This window comes from Ambystoma mexicanum, chromosome 2q (genome assembly GCF_040938575.1).
Source record: "Ambystoma mexicanum isolate Mex_15411 chromosome 2q, UKY_AmexF1_1, whole genome shotgun sequence".
Taxonomy (NCBI): domain Eukaryota; kingdom Metazoa; phylum Chordata; class Amphibia; order Caudata; family Ambystomatidae; genus Ambystoma; species Ambystoma mexicanum.
Window position 1 is genome coordinate 1,300,857,790 of NC_090924.1, and position 26,670 is coordinate 1,300,884,459.

Sequence of the window (26,670 nt, forward strand, 5' to 3'; positions counted from 1 at the left end):
AATGTGTTGAACATACCTCTTCTGTAGTAGGTTGTGATTATTTTCTCCCCTTTCATCTGCATTAGGCTAAACACATTTTTGTATATATGTTACATAGTATGTGGTAACTGTTTTATTATTACTGTGGTTTATTTGTGTTTAATTATAAAGGCCTATAATAAATATATTTTTGATATACATCTGTTAAGAGCATTCTGTGGAGTTTTACTGTGTGTGCTCATTTTGGGCTTCCGATCACTCTCACCCCTCCTAAGACGTAGGGGGTAATTATGAGGTAACCATGCTGCTATTAGCGGCATGGCTACCCCCTTACCGGGTACTGGGTCCGGGTTCCTTTAATGAGAAATTACCGGGCCATTCCTACCTTGGAAGGCCCGGTAATTCCTCATTCAAGGAACCCTGACCCTGTACAACCCCATTCCCATTTCAGCCCCCATAGGGCTCAATGGGCATGGGGAGCATGCTAACAACGGGCCCTGATGGGCTGCTTGCGGGACCTGCTAAGGCTGCCTGGTAATACCAGGCATCCTTAGCGGGTCCTGCGAGCAGAACTCATAATGAGGCGGTAAGGGGTTGACGGCTTCGGCATCTTTACCGGAGCTGTTAACCCCTTACCGCCAGGGTTGGAATGACCCCCATAATTATAGTAAATGCCAAAGACATGCGTAAACACCAGAAACATGTATCTGTCTAAAATGCCATGCTTGATAAAAACATACCGTAGATAGCAGAAGAAACATTGGCCTGCCGATAAAGTAAGTGAAAAGAAATTGCATCCTCTAGAAGTCAATTATTTCCTATGAGAAATTAAGTGGATATAACATAAATACAAATAGCAGGCTAAGATGTTAAAGATGTGGGGATCAAGCCCACTCAGCTAATGAGAAGGACTGCCCCGCCAGGGACAAAGTATGTTATAAATTCCAATGGAAAGGCCATCTCTCGAAAAGGAGATGCGACCATGAAAAATGGTTAGAACTGTGGAAGCAAACTGGAGCCTTTAAACATTACAGCAAGAAGGAAGAAGGGGCAGTCCTGGTAACTCCTCAAACTGAGAATGCAAAATGCAGAAAATGCTACTGCCAAATAAGGATTGACAATCATGAATTGAAGTATTTGCAGACTCCGATCAGACCTCGCAATGCTACCAAGACAAATAATAAAGGAATATGCTAAGCAAGAGAAAATAACACCATGCAGATCCGACGACAAGCCAGGAGTCTATGGAGGCACGAGGATCTTATGTCTTTCCTTTTTTCAGTCTATCTACTGCTGGTGATACTGCCCAATGGGTTTGAGCGCTCAACCATTATGCATTAAAACATAGGGAGAATATTGAAGACATCAGACAGATACACTAGAACAAAAAGGGGTTCTCTTTTTCCTACATTTGAGTAAAGAATCTGTTTCTCTTATGTCCAGTGGGAGGCTGTTCTACAGTTAAATACCTACAACGCTGCAAGAGCGGCTGAAAGCTCTAGATGTCGTTCATCTAGGAACTGCTAACGTACGGCACACAGTAGATCTCATTGTTCTAGAAGTGACATGTCAAGGAAATCTCTTTTTCAAATAAGCAGGAGAATTACCATAAAGAGTCTTATGGATGATCATCAGGAGTTTACATTTGAAGCGAGTGACCACGGAAACCAACGCAGTCGTCTCAGGTTCGGAGGCTTTTGTGTTCGATCATTCACCTTTGTCACAACCCTGGCTGTAGTATTTTGTAAAGATTGTAATCTCCTGATGGCTTGCTTTGTTAATCCTGTGAAAAGGCAATTGCCGTGCTCCAGTTCTGCTCCTATAATAGCCCTGGCTAATGTGGCACAGTTACCCTCTGATATCAGAACACTTAGCTGTCTTGAGAGCAACAGATAATAATGTGTAGTGCTGATTAGATGGCTAAAATGTGATGCAAGAATCAAAAATAATACCAGGGGACATCACATGTTCAACCACTTGCACTAAACAGCCAGTATCATCTAGGACCACCCATTTTGGAAGCCCCTTATAGATGATCTTAGATGTTGGAATGAGGAGTATTCTTGTTTTGGATTGATTAACGTCCACCCAATTGTCTGACATCCATCTTGCGATGTCTGTAAATGTCTCCTTGAAAAAAGGCATTTGTCCTCGAAGGAACCTGCTAGCCTAAACACCAGTTGCGTGTCACCTGCACCGATCTGGAATATGAAAGCCTTTTCAATAAGTAGGTCATGTAATGGTTTGATGGAAATGTTAAAGGGCACGGGTGAGACGCAAGAGCGATGTGACACTGCTCAGACTACGATCTCTGGGTCTGAGAGACTATCCCCCACTTTCACTGTAGATTTTCTGCTAATAAGAAAATATCTAAACCAATCTACTGCAGGTTCACTCAAAGCAGAGACCTCCTTTAATCTATTTAATAGTATCTCGTGGTCCAGACCATCAAATGCGTACGATAAATCAAGCAACATCAACATACCCGTAATCAGGCGTGAAACCGCAAAAGGAAAAATACAAATTCTATCCAGTGCATCATGAGAAGGAGGACTCCCATGTAAATAGGACCTAGTGGCAGCCATACTGAATGCTGCCAGTCTACAGGAAAGAATCCACTGCGGCCATTCTTATGTCTCATGGAATATGAGCACCTTGATTGGGGGCGCTAGCCAATCAGGATGCTCGTAGCGCGTGCTGTACTGCATAGTACAATCCTGCATTCCAAGCAGCCTCAAAAGCCAGCTCCCCCTACCCTTCCCTTACCCGCTCCCACTTCACCTTAGCACCCATGTAGTTTCCTACACGATTGCAGATGGTGTCTTCTTTCAACAAAGAAATGGTGTCTTTCTTTTTTTATGTAAATAAAAAATAAAAAACGTACCCTGGCTCCGCAACCCGGTGCCACACAGTGCTGCTTTCCCTGAGGTCCGTTTTCATGTTGATGACATCACAGTCATCAACAGTGAAAATAGACTTCCAGGACCCTAGCAATGCACGGTACAGGGCTGCTCAGCCAAGGTATGTTTCTTCTTTTATAAAACATTTTTAAAGTCACTAAAACGACCATGTAGGGAACTGCATAGGTGCTAATGGCGATATGCCCCTTAGCGGCAGGCCGACCCTCCCAGTAACGTCACTGCCACCCTCATTGAGGGTCCTTCGCTTCCCTTGAGCCCTTAATTTGGGCGGCAGGCCGTTACCGACATGGTCCGCTCACCACCTCTGGGCATTCCGCCTTATCACGCCATGTTCATTATAAATTTCTATTCCGAAACCAAACACATGAGATAACTAATAAAGAAAGGACAAGATCATGAATGGACAGAAAACACACAAAGCTGCATTTGAAGGTATCAAAAACTGCAACCTTCAATGCCCCAGGTTTTAAATCGGTCAGTAAAGAATTGAATATATGTGTGAGGAAAAATTAATAACAGATAGTGGCCTAGGCTTCTAAAACATTGTACATTAGAGGACTCTCAATTCAGAGGGAGCTGAGCAATGGGCACACCACAAGCACTGGCCCTTGACAACATTGATCCATCTCTTCCTTCCTCTCTGCTTGCTGCCTTGCCAACAGACATGGTCCTCTGCATCAATCTCATTGGCTGCTCTCAGGAAAATCAACAACCTCATTGGCTTTCCTCAGGGAAACCTGAAATTATATGGGCTACCTCCGAGGTCGCAATCATTGTGGAAGCGGTACCAATCCAGGGTTGCAGCTGGTACTACTGACAACCCTTAAATGACATCCCCTTGTGCACAGTGGAGCAAAGCTAAAGATTCTTTGTTATCACCTGAGGTACACAACCAAAGAGCACTGCTAAGTGCTCATCCTCAAACACGTCACCCTCTAACAAAAGAAGCTCCAATGGTGCGGTCACACACTTTTGGGTGGATTTCTTTGGTGTCTGGGAATCCCTACGCCGCGCAATGAGAATCCTTCTCTGTGGCACATGTTGGAGAAACTCCTGGCACTGCTTCAGCCATGAGCTGACACCTGATGGAGGCAGCATACATATTCCTTGCCTGAGGAGTAACACATTTCCTTCCTTTTTGTGATAGAACTGTCGGTCCTAGAGTCTTGTTGTATGGCCCATTCGTTAGCTCTTGTGCCGAGCTTGCCAAAGGATCTGGCAGAGATCAGTAACTAGTAAAGGTGGAAAGATGCCACAAACCTGAGAATGAAGTGGATTGCCATTCTAGCGCTAACCCTCTCTCTACCACCAAACCCACTTTCTTCCACTGTCAGCTTGCATCTCTTCATCTTCATGAAGCTGCAGCACCCCCTTCAAGCCAAATAATGGTGCACACAGCTTTGTGGGGAACATTTATGAATCTACACTTCACCCTTAATCTTCCTGCTTCTCCTCTCATCCACCTTCCCATGAAGAACGCTCTGCAGGTTTCAGCACCATTCCGAACCTGCGACATGCCAGTCGCACCACATGAAGGGGCTGGGAAGTTTTTGGCCTGAGGCTTTTTGCCCGGGTGAGAGGGGTTTTAGCCCATTTGTCGACATTGGGGTGGACTCCTGGAAGAAACAAACAGGTATTCTGGTATCTGATCCTATCACCTGGACAAAAGTAATGTGTTGCCCATTAGCACCCTAAAGGGGGCCGGCAGCCAATCAGGACGGTCAGAAGGCGGGCTGTACTCTATGGTACAAGCCCACGTTCTGAGCTGCTTCATCAGCCAGCGCCTCCTTCCCTTACCCGCTCCCTGTTCCTATTCACCTTAATGGTGTCTTTTTTTTCACCCCAAAAAAATAAACGTACCTTTTCTGCACATCGCTGGGCCGCGCAGTGTTGCTGTCCCTCAGTCCGTTTTCATGTTGATGACGTTAGAGTCATCAACATTCAAAATGGACTCCGGCTTTCATTACCACTGTGCAGCCCGATCGGGGCTGCACAGGAAGGGTACGTTTATCTTTTTTAATGTAAAATAAAAAACACGAGCACTTGTGTAGGAAACTACACAGGTTCTAATGGCGATATGCTCCTCATTGGTGGGCGACCCTTTCGGTAACGGCACTGCTGCCCTCCTTAAGGGACCCTTGCTGTGCTTGGGCCACCAACTTGGGTGGTGGGCTGCCTGCTGCCTCTGGGGCATAGCGTCTCAATGGGCCCTGTACGGCAAACGTCCTTTAGATTAACTAAGTTCACCTGGTGGCACAAGGCTTTTTCCAGTGGTAAAAACTAAACTGGGAAAATCAACCACTACATTTTTTCCATCCAAACTGAGTGAATTAAATAATTATTTTAATGACACTTTCAGTTTATTTCAAACGATTCATGCAACAGAAATGTTCGTATTGCAATATAGGACAGAGTGTGGATAGTGGATTACGATTCAAAACCACAAAGAGCTAAGGAAATAAACAAGGTGCTAATGACATGACTGCATTAAGGGCAAACTAAATACCATTCATGGAAATAAAAAAATAGCCCAAACATGGTCAGGTAATTTCAATTGTAGTGCAAAGCACTAATGATCTGATAGGAGGGGTGCGATGGAATACAAACTGGGCAAACTGGGCTGGGATCAAATTAAAATAAAAGGAAGAGGAAATTAAAAAAACACATTTTGCCAAAGGTGATGGGAGGGATTGATTTGCATGTTTACAGTTTTCTCACCAATTTGCATTTGCCATGTGACCGTAGCCTTCTGAAAAGTGGCAGAGGGCAGGTGCAGGGGAGAATTGGCAAAGGGGAAAATAAGGAATGGCGAGTAGGGTCTACACCACCCCTAATCCCTCCAAAGGGTTTGAGGACCATCTGTAGGAGACAATGGGTTGAGAAAACCTAGAGGCACAGAAGGATATTTTAAATGACCATCAGGGAACATCAGCCAATCATGTTGCTTTTTGCATGTGTACTCCAGTGGTTTGCACAGGGGCAGTTTCAATGTGATGCTCTATTTGTAAGTTCTTTGCTGCACCTCAGAACACCAAGCAAGCTTCCATTCCCACATCCCATAATGATACAGTCCTTCATGGGAGCCCATTCTGGTACACACATAGCTTTGATCGATTCCAGGGCCTAAGATCATTCTCTGGCTGTCTGGTTCAAGTTTCTCCTTTAACTATGCCAGGACTTTATTTCAGGGTGACTCCTGGGGGTCCCTCCTCTCCATTTGGAGACATTTCTGATGATTATGTTCCAGTTAATATTCATCAGGACCTGGAATTCCATTTCAATATGTGATTATAGACGCTGATTCCAAAAGGAGTCCACGAGTTTGTATTCCTCCAGTCCCTCTGCAGGCATTCAAATGATTAAATATTGGTGGTAGGGTGATCAGTCTGGCTGGTTGTATCCCACTTGGTGCTAGGGTCCATACAACTGGGGAAAACCGGTTCCATGTGATAATGTCGCAGTGAAATAGTCCCCACGTAGATGACGTTTTTTCCCTGACCCCTATAATTATTTCCCCAAATACTCTAGGAGGGGTATAATTATATATTATTACCTCCACCGCTAGAATATTTGGGGAAAGCGTTTGATTGTGTAGAGGGTGCATTTTTAGGGAAATGTCGCCACCTAGCGGCCATTTTCACAGCAACATTATCACTGGAGACGGGAAAACCACTTGTAGGATTATTAAATGAGTGATGCAGAGGTACTCACAGAGTAATGAAGGTAACTAGGAGCGACTCTCCATATTCTTTTCAGTTCTTTATCTCAACCTTTAATAGCGCTCACCTCTCCACAACTGATATCAGTTCTGCATTCAGCGCCCTCGCGTCTCCTCGTCCCTGGCACTGTCCTCGTACCCCTGGAGGTGGGTACGTGTTTAGGTCGCCTGCAGAAGATGGAGAACATATGTGAGTACATATATTAACATAAAAAGATGTCATGGCATAGAGTACAGAATAATGTACCCCTGGCCGTACATTATAGGTGGAATAAAGTACCCCCCACAGTATGGCCCCAGGATAATGCAAGTCACTGAGGAGTGCTGTAACCCAATAGATGAGGCCACAGAGCTCTGAGGTGACTTGCAGTGTCGTTTGTACTTAGGGTCGGGAACATTTTATGCCATTTAATACATTTATTTTTATTTTTATTTATTTTGGCATTTATAAAGCGCATATAACCCAGAGGTATCTAGGCGCTACATGGCCGCACACTGTCACCCCCTTCAATACCTGGCCTCTTGCTTAATCTAAAGGAAGAGATGTTCCATTTGCTGATCCATATGATCAACCTAGAATATGTTGGGATTTTTAAAAAAAAGCTAATATGCAGCTCCCAATGTGTTGCAGGACAAATGTTTAAGCTGTTTAATAAAATGCATCGATAAACGTTTCTATTTTGTTCTTTAAAATAGGTAATGACGTGCAGATTCTTGCTCACAGGTGTTAAACTCCAGCACACATTAAACATTCCACCATAAACAGTTTCTTGGCATTTAATGACTTTAAAGAGTCAAAGAAAACTATTTTAGAAGAGCTTGTCACGGCTTTTAGTGCTGCAGTGACAGCAGGCTTCGTGACGTCACAACCAGTTGCGATGTCATTTTCTTATTACACTTCAGTTGTGACGTCACAACCAGTCTGCAATAAGACTATTATTTCCCCGTTGTTTGTATGCAGGCCGCCATGTATCATAAGGAGACATAATGCCAGTGAGGAGTGCTTCAGTGAGACAGCAGGCGAGTGCTTTATACAGGCACAGAACTCTGAAGTGAGTGATATCCTTATGATGTACTTTTGGGTATCAAAACAAAATAAATTGAAAAATATATGGTGTGAATAATCAAAATGGTAATAATGTGGAAATTAATTTAATTAAAAATTTTTTGGTGAACTAGCGTCTTACATAATTCCCTAGTTCTGACTATGGTGAGGTGCCAGGTTGGGCCCCAGGGTGGGAACTGGCATCAGACACTAGTTTCATTGGTAACTTTAAAATTCTATTTTTCAAAACCGTAGACTCTCTCGCTCTCTCCTTTACTTAATGGAGCGGCAAACAAACAAAGCAAGGCTCTATGAACCAAAACTATAATTCCCAAAGCAAATGGTAAAATTGTGTTCCAACATGATTTTTTGACATGTGACAATCCCAGTAATCGTCACCCAACAGTGGCCCTTACCTGGATCTCCTTGCCTATGAGCTTCCACTTTCTTTGCGTGTTAAATACTATTCTTGTCTTTGCCTCCCATAGGGCCTCATTACGAGTGTGGCGGTCTGGAAACAAGGGTGTCTGTAAGCTATGAGTTTGCCTGCCACGGCCGTCGCGCCCAGCAGACCTGCCGGGTGAAGCGGCCCCGGTAGACAGACTTTTCACGTAAGCACCGCCTCTCTTAGCAATGGTGCTGGTGCTTCTGTCTCCCCACACCCATAGAGTCCTACGGAACTCTATGGGAATGGGGAGTTACAAAATCTGGCGCATGACTTCCTGCACCGCCGGGACTTGTAATGTGTACTTTTCAAGTGTGTAATCGCAGGCTTCTTTCTAGCCCCTCGTGTTGTTCACCCACGCCGGCACCTCATAGAGATAGTGTTAATTCAGCAGGGAGTATTTCATTACCACCATATGGCTTTGCACTCTGTAAAAGTGTAAGATCTTGCGGCGGATATTACCGCCTCATTACGAGTTCTGCTTGCGGGACCCGCTAAGGATGCCTGGTAAAACCAGGCGTCCTTAGCGGGTCCCGCGAGCACCCTCCCCATTCCCATTGATCCCTGCCGGGGCTCAAATGGGTATGGGGATGGGTTCCTTGAATGAGGAATTACTGGGTCCTCCAAGGTTGGAATGGCCCTGAAATTCCTCATTCAAGGAACCCGGACCCGGTACCCGGTAAGGGGATAGACATGCCGCTAATAGCGGCATGGTTACCTCCTACCTCATAATGACCCCCATAGAAAACCCAGCGTAGTCCCGGCGCCAGTTGCAAAGTAGAGTGCTCGCTCAGTGTTTTTCAGGGACTGTCTCTCACTTACTCCCGAGACTTCCAGTTCTGCGTAAAGGTCATGGCCCATGAGTAGAGGGACTGAGCAGTTACCACCCACCCCCCCTTCTGTCATGGTCTAATAGTGGCTAGGTTCAGGAGGTAACCTAATGGGGCGCATTATCTGTTTGCCGGTCCAGAATTAATGTGCCAGTAATTCTGTTTACCAGCATGTTTCTGGACTGGTAGTTTTCTGGTGCGGTTGCCTGATTTACCTCCAGCTGAGAGATGGATGTAACTCATGCACCCCACAGCAAAAAAAAAACCAGTATTATCGGCACTGGTATAACCAGTGCCAGTAACACCGGCAATCCCCCCTGGACTCCTATGGCACTCCACTGGGCCTCATTACGAGTCCAGCAGTAACTCTGCCGGTGCTACCGGCGGTTTGCCGCTGGAATCGTAAAATGTTACCGGGGCCTGACTGCCCGGTGCCACCGGGAGACTACAAGTCCGGCGGCCCAGAAAGTCAGCCGCCACTAAAATGTAAGTCTCCATTCCCACAAAGTCCAATAGGACTCTATGGGAGTGGGGACTCGGAAGCACAAGCACCGTTGTTAACAGTTCCGGCGCTTCCATGAACGGTCTGCCTACCGTTGCCGCTGCACCCAGCAGGGTCCGACCTGTCGGGTGCAGCGGCCATTGGCAGGCAGAGACGTAGTTTTCAAGTCCAGAAACAAGGGTGCCATTGAGCTTACCGGCACCCTAATTTCCAGACCGGCAAACTTGTAATGAGGCGCAATGAATGAGGAATTACTTACCCATACTGACCTACAGCAGACCAGGTGACGGTAATTCTGTTTGGTGATATCCCACCAGATTTACTGACAGGATATCACCAAACATATAATGAGGCCCAACGACTAGGGTTCGAGTCCCATCAAAATATGCACCAATGGTCGTAGAGTCTACCGAGCATGCACTGCATTGGCAAGCAGGGCTATAGTCCTGTCCTACATACTAGTTCAGTACTCCTTTGATCGGGTCTCTGCATATCGATAGGCAGCAGGCCTCTGGTCTCCATGCCGCAGTGGCCGCATAAGGGGACCCATGTTTCTCCCCCTCACACAGGATCTATCCGGTGGCAAAACCTCAGCCAACAAGACTCTGCGTACCTCAGCTTAAATAAAGACCTCCTCCCTCCCCTAAGAAACACCTTCTGGGCTTCTCACTCAGTGGATGTATTTGCAGTGGAAACCCGGTTGAGATACAGAACCAGATGTCAAATCTCCTTCTGGGCATAGGCGGCTTGATAGCCCTTCACACAAGACCCGGGAATAATGGTGCATGGTCCTATAGAGTCTCCTATCCAGAAACTCTGCACTCGCTTCCAATTCAAGCACTTCCTCCCCTACAAATGAGTAATCAATGCGCGAGTAAGAACCATGCACTGCCGAGCAATAGGAGTAGCTGCGCTCCTCACCATGTCGTGCCCGGCACACATCGTGTAGACACAAATCATGCACAATTTCAGACATGTTCTTAGATGCTGCCCCCCTTGACTGCATCACCACACTCTCATCATCTAGCATACTGTCAAGCACACAGTTGAAATCCCCCAGCCACATGATCAAGTCTGCTCTGTGCTTGACTATTAAGTCCAGCATTTCCCAAAATAACTGGGCTTTTACCACATGCAAAGCATAAGTCCCTAGCAGAAATAAAGAGTGCCCAACAGGTCTCATCTATGGCCAAATACCTCCCCTGGGCATCAACCAGCGACTGTGTAATTCTCAGCCCTGCTGAGGATGCCTCTGGAGTAGGAGGCAAAGGTAGTTCTGATCACTCAGTTTGTCCATCCTACCCCCACCTTCCCCACCCCATGAGCATCGAGGGGAGTCTATTGAAGCACCACCACTTGCCTCCTGATCAAATAAGAGTGCACCTTACTCACCACATTATTGAGTCCCCGCACATGCCAGCTCATTACATTCAGTGCAGCCGTGAGTGAACCCGCTGTACACTAAAGCACCCCGCCCCATAGATGGGACATTGTTGAGATCACTGTATGCACAGAAAAAGGACTAACAATTAACCTGAACCCATTGGGTCCACTCCCTCAAGCCTGCCACCCTGCACTCACCTCCCCCAATTCTGGATGAAATCCAATCACCATTCCAAAAGCAACGACTTACCCACCCCAAAATAAGCCTTAAACCGAGATTCCACCCCGAGTACCAAGACCTGGCATTTACAAGGGCATATGAACGTTCTGAATACTAGGGCAAGTGGCTCCCCACCGCAGCCCAGAACCCACCCCTCCATCCCTCCTTGGTGGGCAAAACTGATGGCCATGCAGTTGACATAACATATGGCTTTTAAATGGCATAACTTGTGTGACATTTTTGTGATGTCATACCCTTCACTTTTACTAACACACATATAGCACGGACTATAGATTTTTTTCCATTGGGGATCAGATATTTTTTATTTTATTTATTTCTATTTATGTATTGAGTATTTATAATGTGTCTATACAGCAAATGGTGTTTCAAGGCGCATGAAAGCAAGGGGGGGGAGGGGTGAAGAAAAGCAAAAAACGGTCCTACTAGGCCATGTGTCATTCGGACCGTGAAGTGCAGTAACAAGAAGTGTGGGGGAGAGGGGGAGAAGTGCCAGTCAGAGAGGAATGCACTGATGCTAAGTAGGGAAGGGAAGTACAGGTCGCAGTGGCGAGCGTGCATTTGCTGGGGGTGGAGGGGCATGGGTTAGGTGAGTGCTAAGGGGAGGCCAGCAGGACAAGTGCCAGCAGAAAGCAGAGAGTGCAGGGGGAGAAGGTCCGCATGTTAAGTGCGAGGGATAGGGCTGGATGGGGTCAATGGGTGCAGACCCAGCAAGGCTAGAGCGGGGGAGGGCGCACGTAGGGCAAGTGCAGGTTAGGGGGTCAGGGGTAGACTGGTCAGGGAGGGCCTGGTACCCTCTAGGAATCAGAAGGAACCAGGCAACTGGTCAAAATAAGGCAGAGAGGGACATTAGCAGGGGAGAGGTGAGGGAAGGAGGAAGAGAAAAGGAGGGTATTGAGAAGCTTCTGGAACTTAAGGAGATCCGGCTCACATCTGAAAGGGGTAGGGAGGCCATTGTAGAGGAATGCACCTGCGAAAGAGAGAGATCTGCATCTACTTTCTGCTTGAAAAAGTGTCTGATATGCAGAGAGTTGGAGCTAGAAGACTGCAGTGCTATATCAGGGGGGTATTTCGGGAGAGAAAGTTGGATGTAGCAGGGTCGCAGGCCCCAGAAAGCCTTGTGGAGATTGCAGAGGGTCTTGAACTTAATCCTCGCAGCAACCAGGAGCCAGTGGAGAGATTTTAGAGCTGAAGAGATGCAGTCCCTGAGCTTGAGGCCAAGGATAAGTCTTGCAGTCCTATCCTGGATTAGTTGAAGGGGGCAAAGGGAGGATTTAGGCTGTTGCATTAGTCCTGCTTAGGCAGGACCAGAGCTCTGGAGACATTGAGGTTCTGGAGGGAAGGTGAGAAAAGGGAGAATGCCTCTGAGGAGGAGCAGCTGGTAGTGGGCCTTTTTGGCAAGGTGTGTGATGTGAGGAGAGAAGGAGAGAGAGGAGTTGAAGATGGCACCAACGTTTTTTGACTCAGAAGAGGTTGAGGGGAGGGGACCCATTGAGGCTGGCCAGAGAGTAGGTTGGGAAGGAGGGAGCTGGGGTCCCAATGAGAAGGATCCCAGTCTTACTGGCATTAAGGCAGAGATTGTTGGCAACACACCATGCCTGAATAGCAGCCAGACAGTCGGGAATGACAGAGGTAAAAGAGGAGGTAGTGGAGGGAAGCTTGAAGGAGAGCTGTGTGTCGTCTGCATAACACTGGAAGTGAGGAGCCAAGGAAGAGATCAAATGGGCTAGAAGGGCAAGATAGATGTTGAAGAGCCACGACGAGAGGATAGATCACTGAGGGATGCCGTAGGTGGAGAGTGTGATGGAGGAGAGAAAAGGGCCGAGTTGAACCTGGGATGGTCAGTCAGAGAGGAAGGAGGTCAACCAGTCCAGTGCCAGGTTTGGGATGCCAAGGGTATAACGGAGTCGGTTTATACGGGATGGCATGATTGACCACATCAAAGGCAGAGGAAAGGTCGAGAAGGATGAGAACGGAGGGAGAGTTGGAATCGAGATTTGAGAGCAAGTTTTCATGGCTGTTCAGGAGTGCAATTTGTGTGCCTCTGGCTGCGCCGAAGCCAGACTGGTGGTCGTAGAGGCAACCCACAGATTCAGTGTGATGGATCAATTGGGAGATGACTAGCTTCTCCAAGAGTTTACCAAGGAAGGTTACCAAAGTTAGCAGGGGTGATGCAGATAGGGAGGTAGTTAGCCAGGCAGGAGGGGCCAGCAGAAGACTTTTTGAGGAGAGGGTGCACAAGGTAGTGCTTGAGGAGTAGAGGAGGAGACCTGCACTACCTAATATCTGAAATAAAGATAGATTGCAACACAATTGGGGTCATTATGACCCTGGAGGTAGCCATGCCGCTATTTGCGGCATCACTACCCCCATTCCGGGTACCGGGTCCGGGTTCCTGGAATGGGATACATTGGGCCATTTCGACATTGGAGGGCCCAGTATTTCCCCATTCCAGGAACCCAGACATTGTACATCCTCATTCCCATTTGATCCCCCATAGGGCTCAATGGGAATGGGGATGATGCAAACAACGGGCCCGTTAATGATGGGCCCGTTGTTTGCATCCTGGTCTGCTTGCATCCTGGTCTGCTTGCTGGTTAAACCAGGCGTCCTTAGCGGGTCCCGCGAGGAGACTTTGTAATGAGGCGGTAGGGGGATAACTGGGCCGGCAGCTCTACCGGCCCCGTTAACCCCCTACTGCCAGGGTCGTAATGACCCCCATTGTTTAATGATACTCTTGATTGTTTTGAGGAGTGCATGCATTGGGGATTTCACATTTCTTATGTTTTATGATTCTGGCTTTAGGTTATGGGCCGGTTCCCCAACATAGCAGCCCTCCACCTATCGAGACACCACACTCACTGTAACAGGGGTGCAGCTTCATTAGTAATGACAACTCCACTTTTTGTGACTCTCTATTTAATACTTACCTAGCAGAAGGTTCAAGAAGGCCCGGCTAAATCTGTGGGCATATTCCATTTCGGGCTTCAAGAATTGGCCTAATCGTACTAAGTGTTGATCTTGCGGAAAGCTGGACAAGTCTCCTAGTTCGCTATCACTTATTTCGCTTCCGAATGCCAGCGTGAACATGATGAAGCCCTGGCACTTGGCTAGCCTTGAGGCCTCCTTCAGCTTCTCTATGTCCCAGTTACTTGTCTGGCTTCCGATAATTGTGAATATGACCTTGTTCCGTCGCAGGTTTGGAGCTTTCAGGAAGATGTTGTCAATGGTCCACTGCACCGCATGGCCAATGGCAGATGGCCCTCCTAGTTGAGAGACCACCTCCTGGATATGCCTCTTCATCGTGTTCTTATTTTTGTGAGTCACAAAGTCATACTCAACCTTCACCGGGCTTGTGTCCCTGTTGGGTGCAAAGCCGGGCATGGTCTGCTGCACTACTGCCACTCGGGCAGCAGAATCTGATTCAGGCTGGGATGTGATTTCAATGTAGTCCACCATGGTGCTCACAAAGTCTTTCACCCGGTCAAAGTCTTCGCTACTGACAGTGCGCGAGCCGTCGATGATGAAGGCAATGTCCATGTCGACTTCCACCGGAGGAGGATCAGATAGCTCGCACTCCACATCTGGCTGGCATTTATCTGGCAAAGAAAAAGAAAAAGAGCAAGGCATATCAAATTCCGTGATAAAGAAGCTCAGGTCTATCACTTTTATAAACACGCACTGTGAGCTCATAAGATTTACAGATGCTTTGAATCCAAAGCAGCCTTTCTGTTTTCATGAAACCACAGAGGGCATTGTTATGCAAGTGTTAGGCATCCAAGTGTATTCCCCTCAAAACTCTGACACGAAAGTGTACCCATTTACCGGCGTAGACGATGGATGCGCCAAACCAAGAAGGAGGAACGTCAAATATTGTATGATCTTAATAAAATATTTGCCAGCTGTATGGTTTATTATTTTTTGGTAGTAGTACTAGTTGCATTAGTAATGATATGATAATATCAACAAGACTAATGGAAATAAAAAAATTAATTAACATTACAGAAATATTATCATCATCATAAATACTAATAACACTAGATATTATTGATAAAACCACTACTACTGCTGCTAGCAGTATAATAGCAATATAATGTCATGCTGTTAAGTTCTCATAAATAGCCCACAGTCATTAGAAGTGGCCCTGACACTAGATTTGCAGAAGTCAATTATATTGCTTGAGAGAGAAGGAGGCATCTGCAGTAGTTTACTGAGAAAATAGACAGTGACAAATTGTCAGTGATTTTCTCTCTCTCACAAGGCTTTTGTGATGGACTTTCAGACCATTGGTATCTGAACACAGAACGGGTGTCCTAACTTTTGTGACCTCCTAAAAAAGCCACCACCATTGCCAGTGGGCTGGCCTATCAATGGTTGCTTCTACGTAGATAGTGATTTAAATGTTTTATAATAGCTTATGGGCCTAGGTTTTAGCATGGATTATGGTTGATATATGCAGCTTTAATATTACCTTAATTGTGAACTGGCAGCCAATGGAGGCTAGTGAAATATAGCTACGCAGGGGCCTTGGTCGGGATATGACCAGCTGAGTTCAGTGATGATTCAGATCTAACGATGCTGTATTTAAGGAAGCTATTTTAGTTTAATTCATTAATTGCTAGTAATGGCCATTTGGGCTCTACAGTATACATAGGAGGTGAATAATAATATAATTCCTCATGGAAGAACTCAAAACCATCCACCTCACATGGGCCGAAAAATCACAAATGGACCTGGAGTGTGATGCGACAACTCGATCATCACATCCAACATCAACCATCTTGCCACAGTGAAGCAACGCGCCTTAGGCACTAACGGTCCCCACCCTGGATGCACCCAAAGAACCAAACCTCAACAAAAACAAACATCAGAAAACAGGAAATTACCTGATACCAATCCTTCAGCACTTTTGAACTCACTGTACTCAGGGAATTCTGTTCAATCTCCAAATGAATGAACATCTGGGCCAAGGACATTATAAGCAGCAAATCATACCCCTAAACTGATAAGCAAAGCAGGACAGCCTCCAAGGCTGTCAAGCACTGCATCAACCCTTTGTCCATCCCAACTGCACAGTACTCTTTTGAGAAAGCCACTGCCATCAACTCCTATAGTGTCAGTGAAGTCAACAAGATCTGCCTGCAAATAGACGTCATTACCACAACTAACACGCCACATCATCATGTGAGGTCGCTGCACCCTGATTGGCATTTAATCCAATCACCATGGAAGACCTGATTGCTACCCTAGTATCCCTCAAGGCAGCATCATACGGAGGTGACATTGTCCCAGCCGCATCCTCAAGTCCCTACCTTTTGAAGCACTCCACTCCTTCCTGACGATCATCAACAGCATCCTCACTTGAAGCACCTTCCCATCAACCTTCAAGACTGGACAGATCCTCCTGCTCCTTAAGAAACCCACGTTGGACCCTGATGACCTCCCCATTACCCACCTTCCCTTTCTAGACAAGATCCTTGAGAAAGTAGTAGCCATGCAACTCCAACAACACATTGACACCAATAACTTCGTACAGTCCTACCAATCTGCATTCACACCCAGAGTCAGTACCAAGGAGGTAACCATCTGTGCCGTTGTCTTTGAAGGCAGTGAGAAAATGCCAGGCGACAGGAGAGGGATGGAGGGACAGACAGACATGCATACATACCAGAGGATAATGGACACAAACTTATGAGCAATGTTTATTTTTCTAATGCATGATCATGTTGTGCTTCTGGCCTAACCTGAAGAACAGTGCCATCTTGGTCATTTTCTCTTGCTAGCCACTAAGACCATTAGAAACTGCCCTGCTAACCCCCAAGCACATACCATCTATTACCAATGTTTGCAGTAGCTGCCATGCTTGTATTGTGTGTAAAGGGTTAATTCTACAGTGCTACATGCTGGTACCTCTTACATACTAATGCAAACGTCAAAGATCCTATTGTGTTACATAGATTACTTGTGTGGAGGTAGGAGCTCCACTGCCAGTACCTTTGCCCACTGTTTTTGGTAGCAGTCATGCTCACACAACAATATGACACCAATTAAGTTGGCGATGAGTTAATAAGTCTTACCGTAGCAAAGGGCGCATTCAGAGATAATCCCCAAGCGTTCATCCTCCGGCTTTTTCCAAACAAACACTTTGGATCTTTTTGTGTCATCCACCTAACAAAGAGATACAGATAATCGATTTTGGCTGGTATGTGTGGTTTGTATTTTGGAATTAAACATATGACTGGCATTGGGGGGCAGTAATGCAGTGCAGCAGATGCAATTGACGATGGGATTTCAGGGACTATCCATAGGTATTTAAGAGAAGCCGTGAACACCTTTGACAGCTTCCCATGCCTGAATCCTGTGGTCATCAGCCTTTATAGTTTTCCCTCCCTCCTCTTACTTCATTACCATTATGTTGGTGATGATGATGATGGTCAGGGTGGCCGCTCACCTAGGAATGGTTACTATAAAAGGGGAAAACCTTCCGGGCATGGCTGCACCAGCTGTCATTAAATGTAAAAGGGCCTCAGGCCTTCAGCCTGAAAGAAACATATAGGTCATCAAAGAGCAGGGAAAGGGGGAGCCCAGTTGAGCTTGTCCCTTCTCTTCATCATGCACTGCCCGCTGCCCCTTCTGTCTCCACTCCTGTCACTGCCCGCTACCTCCATGGCTGCCTTCTCCTTTCTAGAAATCCATAGGGTATCATGGCACGCTACCAATGGCCGCAATCCATTTTATTGTCACCTGTCATTAATCACCCGTCTGCTTCTCTGCCACCTTTCCACCCACCCTCAGCATCACAGACACCAACATAGATTTCAGTGAGCAGTGACATGGCTAGAGCAGGTGGGTCTACATGATAACATTGACTACACACATAGCCGAAACACGTAGGCTGCAAATATATCTAACACTATGCGTTACTTCTACATCACTAACATATTTGTAATAACTTCCCCTTTCAGTGCTAACGAAAACAGTCCACCTCCTGGCCCCATGCACTCCCCATTCCACACCTATCCTAACCCCCAACAAATTTGAGCATGCCATTTTCCTCCTGAACACTCATGGCAAGAAACCATTTTAGACCCAAGCAACCACGTGTCACTGCCCCCTGCCCTTTGCCACTAAAGGCCCTCCCCATGCCAAAAGCAAAAACCCTCCCAGCTCAAATTCAACCTTCCTTTTTTTCCATCCACCTGACTAAAAACTGACATTAATGTTTTCATGGGATGTGACCAGAAGGACCTGGTGGTCATTGCCCACATTATGAGGATCTATCACATGTCATCTCAAACAGAGATGTGATGTGTGATCCAGAGGCAGCAAACCTAACAAAAACTTTGGGTATCAAACCATAGTTCTTTCTGTTGTGAATACTCCAAACATTGATTGCTCAGCTCTAGGTCTTTCTCACATTTTGCTCATTTGCCTTCTTCCTAAACGCTCTGCCTCTGCACTCCCACCCTGCACTAAAGTATCTAGAATGTTGTATCTTCTTGTTTATGAGCAGCTGTTGTCTCTTCTGCTTGAGTTCTCTGAGCTACTTTCCTTGCATCTCTTTACTTCTGCACAAAGATTTGCCTCTGCCCTGCTGCTTAGATTGATTCCACTGTTTCAATGGTAAGCTTCGTTTAGCTTTTAGCATTTTCACCAGATCCTCTTCACAATAGGTTTGGTTTTTAACAGTTTTCAAGACCAGAATTGCTTCAAAGGCTGTATGTCCGTTGATGGTTCTTTTTTGCTTCATTTATTTTTCTCAAATTCTTTTGCTCAAATGTTCTTTGGTAGAAAGTGGTGGGAGACCCTCCCCCCCTTCCACTGCCTCTACGTTCCCCCCACCCCATCCCCAACAGTATAGCCTACCTCAAACTCACCATCCAAATGTTTTGGGGAGCATTCAACCAAAGACATTCGAGCAAAAATGGTTCAAGCAGTTCTTGTGCGATCACTCGTCCTACTTCAGCTTCAAAGTACCTTCTCTGATCTCTTTGACTGATTGATCTATTGTCCAACCACCTATGTCAGCGATCTGAAAGCTTTGACTCTACACATGTTTTGGACTACAGATCCCATCAGCCTTAAGCACCATATTCGATGCTGAGGGATATGGGAGTCGTACTCCTAAACATCTGGACATCTGGAGGGTGACAGTGCCCGTGCCCTAAGCATGTAAAGAAAGTCATGGATCCCCTTCTCTGGCAGAAGCAAAAGCCAACTAAACCAAAAAGAGGAGGCTGTTGACAAACAAATAATGCAAGTCAACGTACAAATGTACAATAACATTGTATAATCCAAACTATGTGGTTGTACCTTAAGAAAGGTGTGTGTGGACAGTAATTCAGTGTGTGAAAATGAGCCCATTGAGGTGTGCATGTGTGTAGACTGTAATAAGGTTTCATATACAGTAGCAACACGAGTGTAAGTTCAGCAACACAAATGGTTTTACTGTAACAACACTCAAAAAGAATGGTGCAAACACGGGAGTATTTGCAATGCAAGAGAAAGCACAGAACTGGAGACTGAGTAGTGTCTGCCATCAACCTCCATGGATCACTTGCTTTTACACAATTAAGTGCATGTTATTATTGGTGTATGAAATGATATGAACATGTCTATACACTTACACAAGAAAGCACCCATATCCATCTTGTGATATGGATGTGGGTGTTTGTCATGTACATGTCACTCCAACTCGCTCCAATGTTCAATTTGATTGCACTGCACTGAACCAGAAGATGCTTAAAAAAACCACAATCTAAACCAGGTCCAGTACTGTGGATATAGGGCCTGTTAGCAAGTAGAACGAGCTTGACTTCCCACAGCAGGGCTTGCTGGAGCTATTCAAGTTGAGATGTATTCACTATGTGTGTTTTTGCGGTGAGTTAGCAGCCTATGAGGGTAACCCAACACATTGCAGCAGGGTGGCAGTTGCGGGTGAAGCCTTGTAGGTTCATGTTGAATAACCAGGTCTGGATGTGAAGTTGCTCAGTGTTGTTGGTGAGGAGAGGGAATTCCATCTAATTTTGAGGCAGTTACTGGACACCGATGTATGATCCGTGTGAGGCCGGCCTTAAGTTGGTGGATGTCTTCAATGGATGATATTCTTAGAGCTCTGTGTTGTCCGCATATCGATGGATGCACAGTTATTGTGTCTGGTGAGGAGGTTTCCCAGGAGCTCCACGAAGAGGATAAAGACAATGGATGATAGGATGGACACTTTGAGACTCTACATGAGTAGAGGGGTTGATCGAGAGGTATCCACTAGGTGGTCTTATAGGTAGGAGGTCAACCAGCGGAGGACCTTCTCTCTGATTCACATGTGGTTGGGCAGATGGCTGATGAGGGTGTGATGGTCTACTGTGCCAAGGGCTACAGAGAGATTTACGACTACCGGGAGATATGGATGTCAGTCATCAAGGATGCAGAGTGCACCATCTACTCTTTTTTTATTTATTTGTGGAGTCTCTGTGCTGTATCTGGGTCGGGCCTGATTGATGGGTCTGTAGGAGGCCATTGGCATTAACGTGTGCTTGAAGTTGGGATGCTACAACTCTTTCAAGGATCTTGCCTAGACATGGAAGGCGTATGCTGGGTCACTAGTTGCTAAGGTCATCAAAGACCAGTTTTGTTTTTTGAGCAGGAGGATTCTTTTTCTCATTTTAATAATGATGGAGAAGGTGCTCTGATTGGGGGGTTGCATTAATGATTGCTAGGATAGTGTGGAGGGTTTCTGTGGGGTGTATTTTGAGGATGGAGGGCAATATATAATGTGAGTGTTTTCAATTAAGTAGGACGTTACTTTGAGGGATGCTTGTATCTTTGTCGTGTCTTCTATGGATAGTGCTTCCATGGTTCTCCTGTTGTTTTGGGGGTTGGGTAGAATGAGGTGCTGTCTGCTTTTTGGTTTTGGTGCTCTTACTTATCTTCTCAACTATGAAATTATTGATGGAGTTTGATTTCTTAATAGCGTGTTGATCAAAGGGCTTGCGAGGGATTGAGCCACTGTTTGACTGCTTTTGTAGTTAGCTCGGGCTTTGGCGGTCGGGAAGTATAAGACTTGTCCGTGGTGATCAATTCACTGCGGACGTCTGCAGTTCTTAAAGTAGGCAGAGGTCAAAATGATTTCGGATTTTCTCTTAGTGCTGATTGACCCTAATACTAATGGTAAGTGTCTAAAAAATGCATCCACATATAAACTTGCTGTTTCTGCTAATAAGATCGCAGTACCTTGATTATCTTGTATCGCCCTCATCTAGAGCTATAAAGTACTTAAATCATGACTCTCTCTGGATAGTCTTTCATTCAAAGTGATTTTTCTCCTGTTCCTCATCTGCCCAATTTGATGCCTGAGCGCTAAGCTTGACTGCTCCATAAATCAACAGAGTAGGTGAACAAATGATGGCTGAGGGATACCTGATGTTCTACCTCAGGAACAATGTACAGTATCTAACTCACTTAACAAATGCCACAGGCTCAGCAGTCAGAATAGTGAATTTAAGTATTCGGAAGCCAAATCATGCTTCATCCACCAGCACCTTAACATGATGCCTCAATCACTAACACTTGATTGAACCGGTAGATTGATTTCGCTCACCAGTCCCACTTCTTGTAAAGAGTGCAGGTACAGTCTAAGTAAATGGGCGGCAAACCCTGCACATGTCATGTTATTTTCATTTTTCATTTTCATTGATGCGGGTGTACATTATGCTCAATGTCTTGCAATTCCTAAGTGCAATTCTTACCTCAGAGGCCTTCAAGACGTTAGGGACCTCTTCAAAGGCAATCACCACAGGAACAATATCCAAGGCGCTCATCTCTAGCACCGCTGTGTTGATGGCAGTAGCATCTTGTGATGGGCCGTTCGTAAAAAAGATGGCCACCTTCCTCATGAGAATGCCCTGCCGAACACGCTTGAAGACATTTCTGGCCACGTACTGCATCGCAGCGCCGATACTGCGTACAGCCGAAGATCTCTCGGGGGATATCCTTTTAACAGCGTCCAGGAGCTGGCTTTTCCTCTTGTAGTCTGAGAAGCGGATGAGGTACTTGGTGTTGGCGCCATATGAGACGACGGACACCCGGGCACCGCTTGGGCAGTTGCTCTCACTGATATCCATGCCTTCCAGGTATTTTAACACAATGCCCTTCATCCTCTGAAACGCAGCCGCTGTGACATCCTTGGAGGTGTCTAGAGCAAACACCACTTCTGTGGGATACACTGGGCATTTGGATGGACCTGAAAATAAGATTACATGGAATAGATGTTACTCATGTCAGGATGAGACTGGCTTTAATAAGGGAAATAAGTACTGGGCAGTGGGACTTACCAGAGCAGCAAGCTGTAGGGGGAAAGAGCAGAAGAAAGAAGAATTTTAAGTAATCATTTATGAGCACAGATTTTCTTATTTCTGTTACATTCATATTTATCTGTTTTCCGTCTGTAAATTCAGTTAAATACCAGTTTTACTTCTTTAAATAATAAGTGAACCATAATTTCTCCCATTGTTGTTTCCTCTCCAGCCCCTCATTTTACGGAGGGGCAAAGTCAGCATGATGTTATGTCTCCTATCTACCAGGAATGGAGCCTGCCCATTCTCCACTGCAGCACCCTGGACATGTGCTTCTAATCTTGACTTTGCTGTTTGGAGCTTTGGACCAGCTCCAGTGCAGGACCTGGCTGGCTATCAACCTTTCCTAAGGATACCCATTGTGTGCTCGTAGTAGTGCAGACAAAATCTAATGCTGGGTAATAAGAGGGGAGGATGGCATGCTGTGATGGATACATTTATTTCAGTGCTTTGGCATGTTCACACCCTCTACACATTGTTACTTAGATGTACACAGTGGGATGTTTTAAAGACGGCTCTGCTTCTGTGCACATTTACAACTGTTCTCTCTTGCTATCTTGATGTATGCCTCACCAAAGAACTACAGAAGGGTTAGAAGTTGACAGCTGGGTAACTGGATACGCTCTGACAGATAATGCACCTGCCCTTTTATTGCTTACGCGCATTGCTAGACATGTAGGGCAGTGGTCGAAGTGGGCAGTAGCGGTTGGGAGCACTGATCCTCTACTTTAAAAATACATGTTTTACTGTTCCTGTACTTTTATCTTAAAACGAAACCGTTCCAGAATGGTTTACTTTTAAAATAAAAGTGTAGGCAGAAGTTGAAACTTGCACTTCAGTGAACTGCACTGAGCATTCCCTTAAAAAAGCAGGTGTGTTTGTTTGGGGGTTTGGATTGCACGTGGGACTGGGCGTGGCAATGGGTGGGACAGGCCAGCATGGAACATAGTTACACTACTTCTTTTCGTACACTTCTACCACTGATGTAGGGCTTCTGTACTGTGTTCATTGAATGGAAGATATGCTTATGGAGATAACCAGCATCTGATTTATGTCAATACAATACTGAAATGATTATTATAATTGTTAGAATGTAGGACATTATGAAAAATAAGAAGTCCATTGGATATGGAGGGAACATTTCTAAAAGGTAAAACTTTCCCAACACTCTTCCCTCCCCCCCTCAGACTAAGGACAGGGGGACTTAATCCACCTCTGGATGAGTCTAATTTTCAGGTCAGTTAAACATTCTGGACAGCCCATCAGCAATGCTGTGTTGGGCACCTGGCCTATGCTCAATGGTGAAGTCAAACCTCTGGAGGCTTATGTACCACTTGAGCAACTTGGGATTCTCTCCCTTCATGTGCATCAACCTCTTTAAATACATATGGCCAGTCTGCAGAGTGAAGTGGGTCCTATAGAGGCAGGACCTCAGCTTCCAAAGGCTCCACGCAATGGAAAAAACATCATTTTTCCACAGTAGACCACCTGAGTTCTCTGTCCTTAAGCTGGTGGCTGATAAAACAGATGTTCTCTGACTTTCTCATCAAGCAATGACAGTACTGCTCCTAACCCAGTGTCAGAGGCATCTGACTGCACAATACATGGTGTCTTATAGTCATAAGCCCTGAGGACAAGGGCCTGACAAAGGAAATCCTTGAGGCCTTGGAAGGACTTCTCACACTCCTCACTCCAATCTACCTTCTTTGGCATTTTAGGAGTTGTGTGAGAAGTCAGAAGGGCAAGTATGGTGCCATAGTCTGCCATGAATGTTTGGTAGTACCCAGCGAGGTCCAGACCATATCTCACCTGGGTTTGGGCAGTGGGGGTTGCCCAGTCTTGTGTACATTACTGGGAAGATGCTGAATGTTCCCCCCCATCAACCTCATGCCCAAGGTTGACCACTGAGCCCTGGCCAAATGGACACTTGGTTGCCTTTATGGTGAGGTGGGCCTTCTGAAGAGCCTGCAACACTATCTGGAGGTGTCTCACATGTTCTTGCCAAGGGGATGAAGACAGCTATCTCATCCAGATATGCAATGCAGAAATCATCTAACCCATTCGGAACATGATTCGTTAGCCTCTGGAATGTGGCAGGTGCATTCTCCAATACAAAAGGCAATACCCTGAACTGGTAAAGTCCTTATGGAGTTGAAAATGCTGTCTTCTCCTTGGCATTTTCTGGCAAGGATATTTGCCAATGCCCTGCAATGCGATCAAAGGTGCTAAGCTACTTGGGTGCACCCAGCTGGTCTACCAATGCATCTGTCCTTGGTAGAGGGTGAGCATCTTTCTTGGTGACAGCATTCAGAGCTCTATAATTCACACAAAACCTCATGTCAGCAGTGCCTGCTTCTGGAACCAGAACCACAGGACTGGACCATTAGAGGGCTCAATCACCACTCGATCCAACATCTTGTTGACCTCAGACTTGATGTGGGAGCTAACCTTATCTGACATCCAATTAGTCCTACTTCTGGTAGTCACACTATCCCCAGTGTCATTGCCATGTTTGAGCCAAGGTGTAAAACCGTGAGTAAGTGAAAACAAGGGGGGAAGTTGGTTGAGCAAAGATTTCACCTCACCTTGCTGCATAGAAGTCCGTTAACGGGACAACTTGACATCCTCATTGGAGCCATCTGAAGGACTGCCCTGCAACAGACCAGGGAGAGGTTCGGGATCCTCTTCTTCCCCATCTGAAGCCAGTAGCAGAGCAGCCATTTCTACCCTAGGGCTGAATGCCTTCAGCTTACTTATATGAAACACTTTAGGAGCAGGACCAGGTATCCAAAGGTCCATTAACTAGTCCACCTTACTAAGTCGCTTCACAACTTCGTGAGGCCCTGACCATTTATCCTGCAAATCTCTAGGCCTTATTTGAATCATAATCAGGACTGCTTGGCCTGGAATACTATGAATAAGTGAATGTTTTACCAGTTTGACCAATGCTTGACCAGCCTTTTGCTTATCATTGGCTTGAGCCATCATAAGTGTCATCCTCTTTCTTAACATAAACACATTGTCCACCACAGGTGTAGTGACAGGAGGAGTGGGGAGCTCCCTCCATTTCATGACCATAGCAAGGGGTCCCCTTATAGGGTAAACAAAAAGAAGTTTCAAGGGGTTGAAGCCAACCCCCTCTTGAGGCACCTCTCTGTAGGCAAAGAGTAAGCATGGCATCAGGGGATCCCACTTTCTCATTTGAGGCTCATCATGCTTTTGAGAGTCCTGTTGAATTTCTCAATTAAGCCATTTGTCTATGGATGATAAGCTGATGAAATCCTATGGATTGCTTGTACTTGGACATGAAGTTACTGTCTCTTTAATAGGGTGGGCTTCTTTAAGGAAGCCAACTCTAGTAAAGATGCAAAGCAACGCCCCTAGAAATTGACATGGCAGTCACTGCCTTTAGTGGGAGGGCCTCATGATACCTGGTTGCATGATCAACTGCAACCAGTTGAAGGGTAAAGAGGAAAAACAACATCAATCACTACCCTCTCAAATGGTACACCCACTGCAGGGAGTGGTACTAAAGGAGCCTGAAACTTTGCACCACTTTTACCAGAAATTTGCAAGTGGCACAACTCATGCAGTGATTGTCTACCTGGGCTCCCAACATAGGCCAGTTTAAATGAATCGATAATATCTCCTTAATCTTTTTGATTCCACGATGGCTGCAAGGGGGACTTCATTTGCCAGCTGTAAGAGAAAGGGTCTAACCTGAATATGCACCATCAACCTCCTATGGTCTCCTTCAGAGTACTCTGTGGGTCCACTGTATAGGATCACACCTTCCCAATAGATTCTATGTTTCCCAGGAGGTTCAGACTCAAACTGGAAACAGGTCTTTCTTCTTAGGTCTTCCAAAGATGGGCCCTCAAGTTGGCCCTTACTGAACTTTTCCTGATCATGATCCCCTTGTGCAAGCACACTTGTGCAGGTCAGCGTGGTCATGGGTATTGAGAACTTCAGGCAGCCCCTCTTCCTCGTTCGGTTCAGGGGCTTGGACAACTGCCACCAACTCAGTAGTAGGTGACTGAGGGGGAATGTTCTTCTTTCACCTTGTTTAATTCTTGTCCCCCTTATAGTTGGGTTTCCCCTTAGGCTGTGGCTGGATGTTGGGCCTGGCCAAGGCAGCCTAAGTCTGAGACCTTGTGTATGGTCATTTTGCAGTGCCACCCATAAGAACTAAGTCTCTGAGATCATTCCCTAGCAGAATTCTACTAGGGACCTGCCTCTGCACACTAACAGTTATCCT

At 45.9% G+C, this 26,670-nt stretch overlaps 1 protein-coding gene across 6 annotated transcripts in view; it reads right to left on the minus strand.

Annotated features, from left to right (window-relative positions):
* Window positions 1-26,670, minus strand: part of LOC138570116 (collagen alpha-4(VI) chain-like) — a 559,183-nt gene that overhangs the window by 64,087 nt on the left and 468,426 nt on the right. For 5 of the 6 annotated variants that reach the window (XM_069648741.1, XM_069648740.1, XM_069648739.1 and 2 more), the window contains 5 exons: window positions 22,392-22,403; window positions 21,807-22,300; window positions 17,139-17,229; window positions 13,992-14,660; window positions 6,687-6,786 (listed from right to left, as the gene is read on the minus strand). In XM_069648741.1, coding sequence (XP_069504842.1) covers window positions 6,687-6,786; window positions 13,992-14,660; window positions 17,139-17,229; window positions 21,807-22,300; window positions 22,392-22,403 — 1,366 coding nt within the window. The remainder of the gene's footprint in view (window positions 1-6,686; window positions 6,787-13,991; window positions 14,661-17,138; window positions 17,230-21,806; window positions 22,301-22,391; window positions 22,404-26,670) is intronic. The other variant, XM_069648737.1, reaches the window with a different exon arrangement.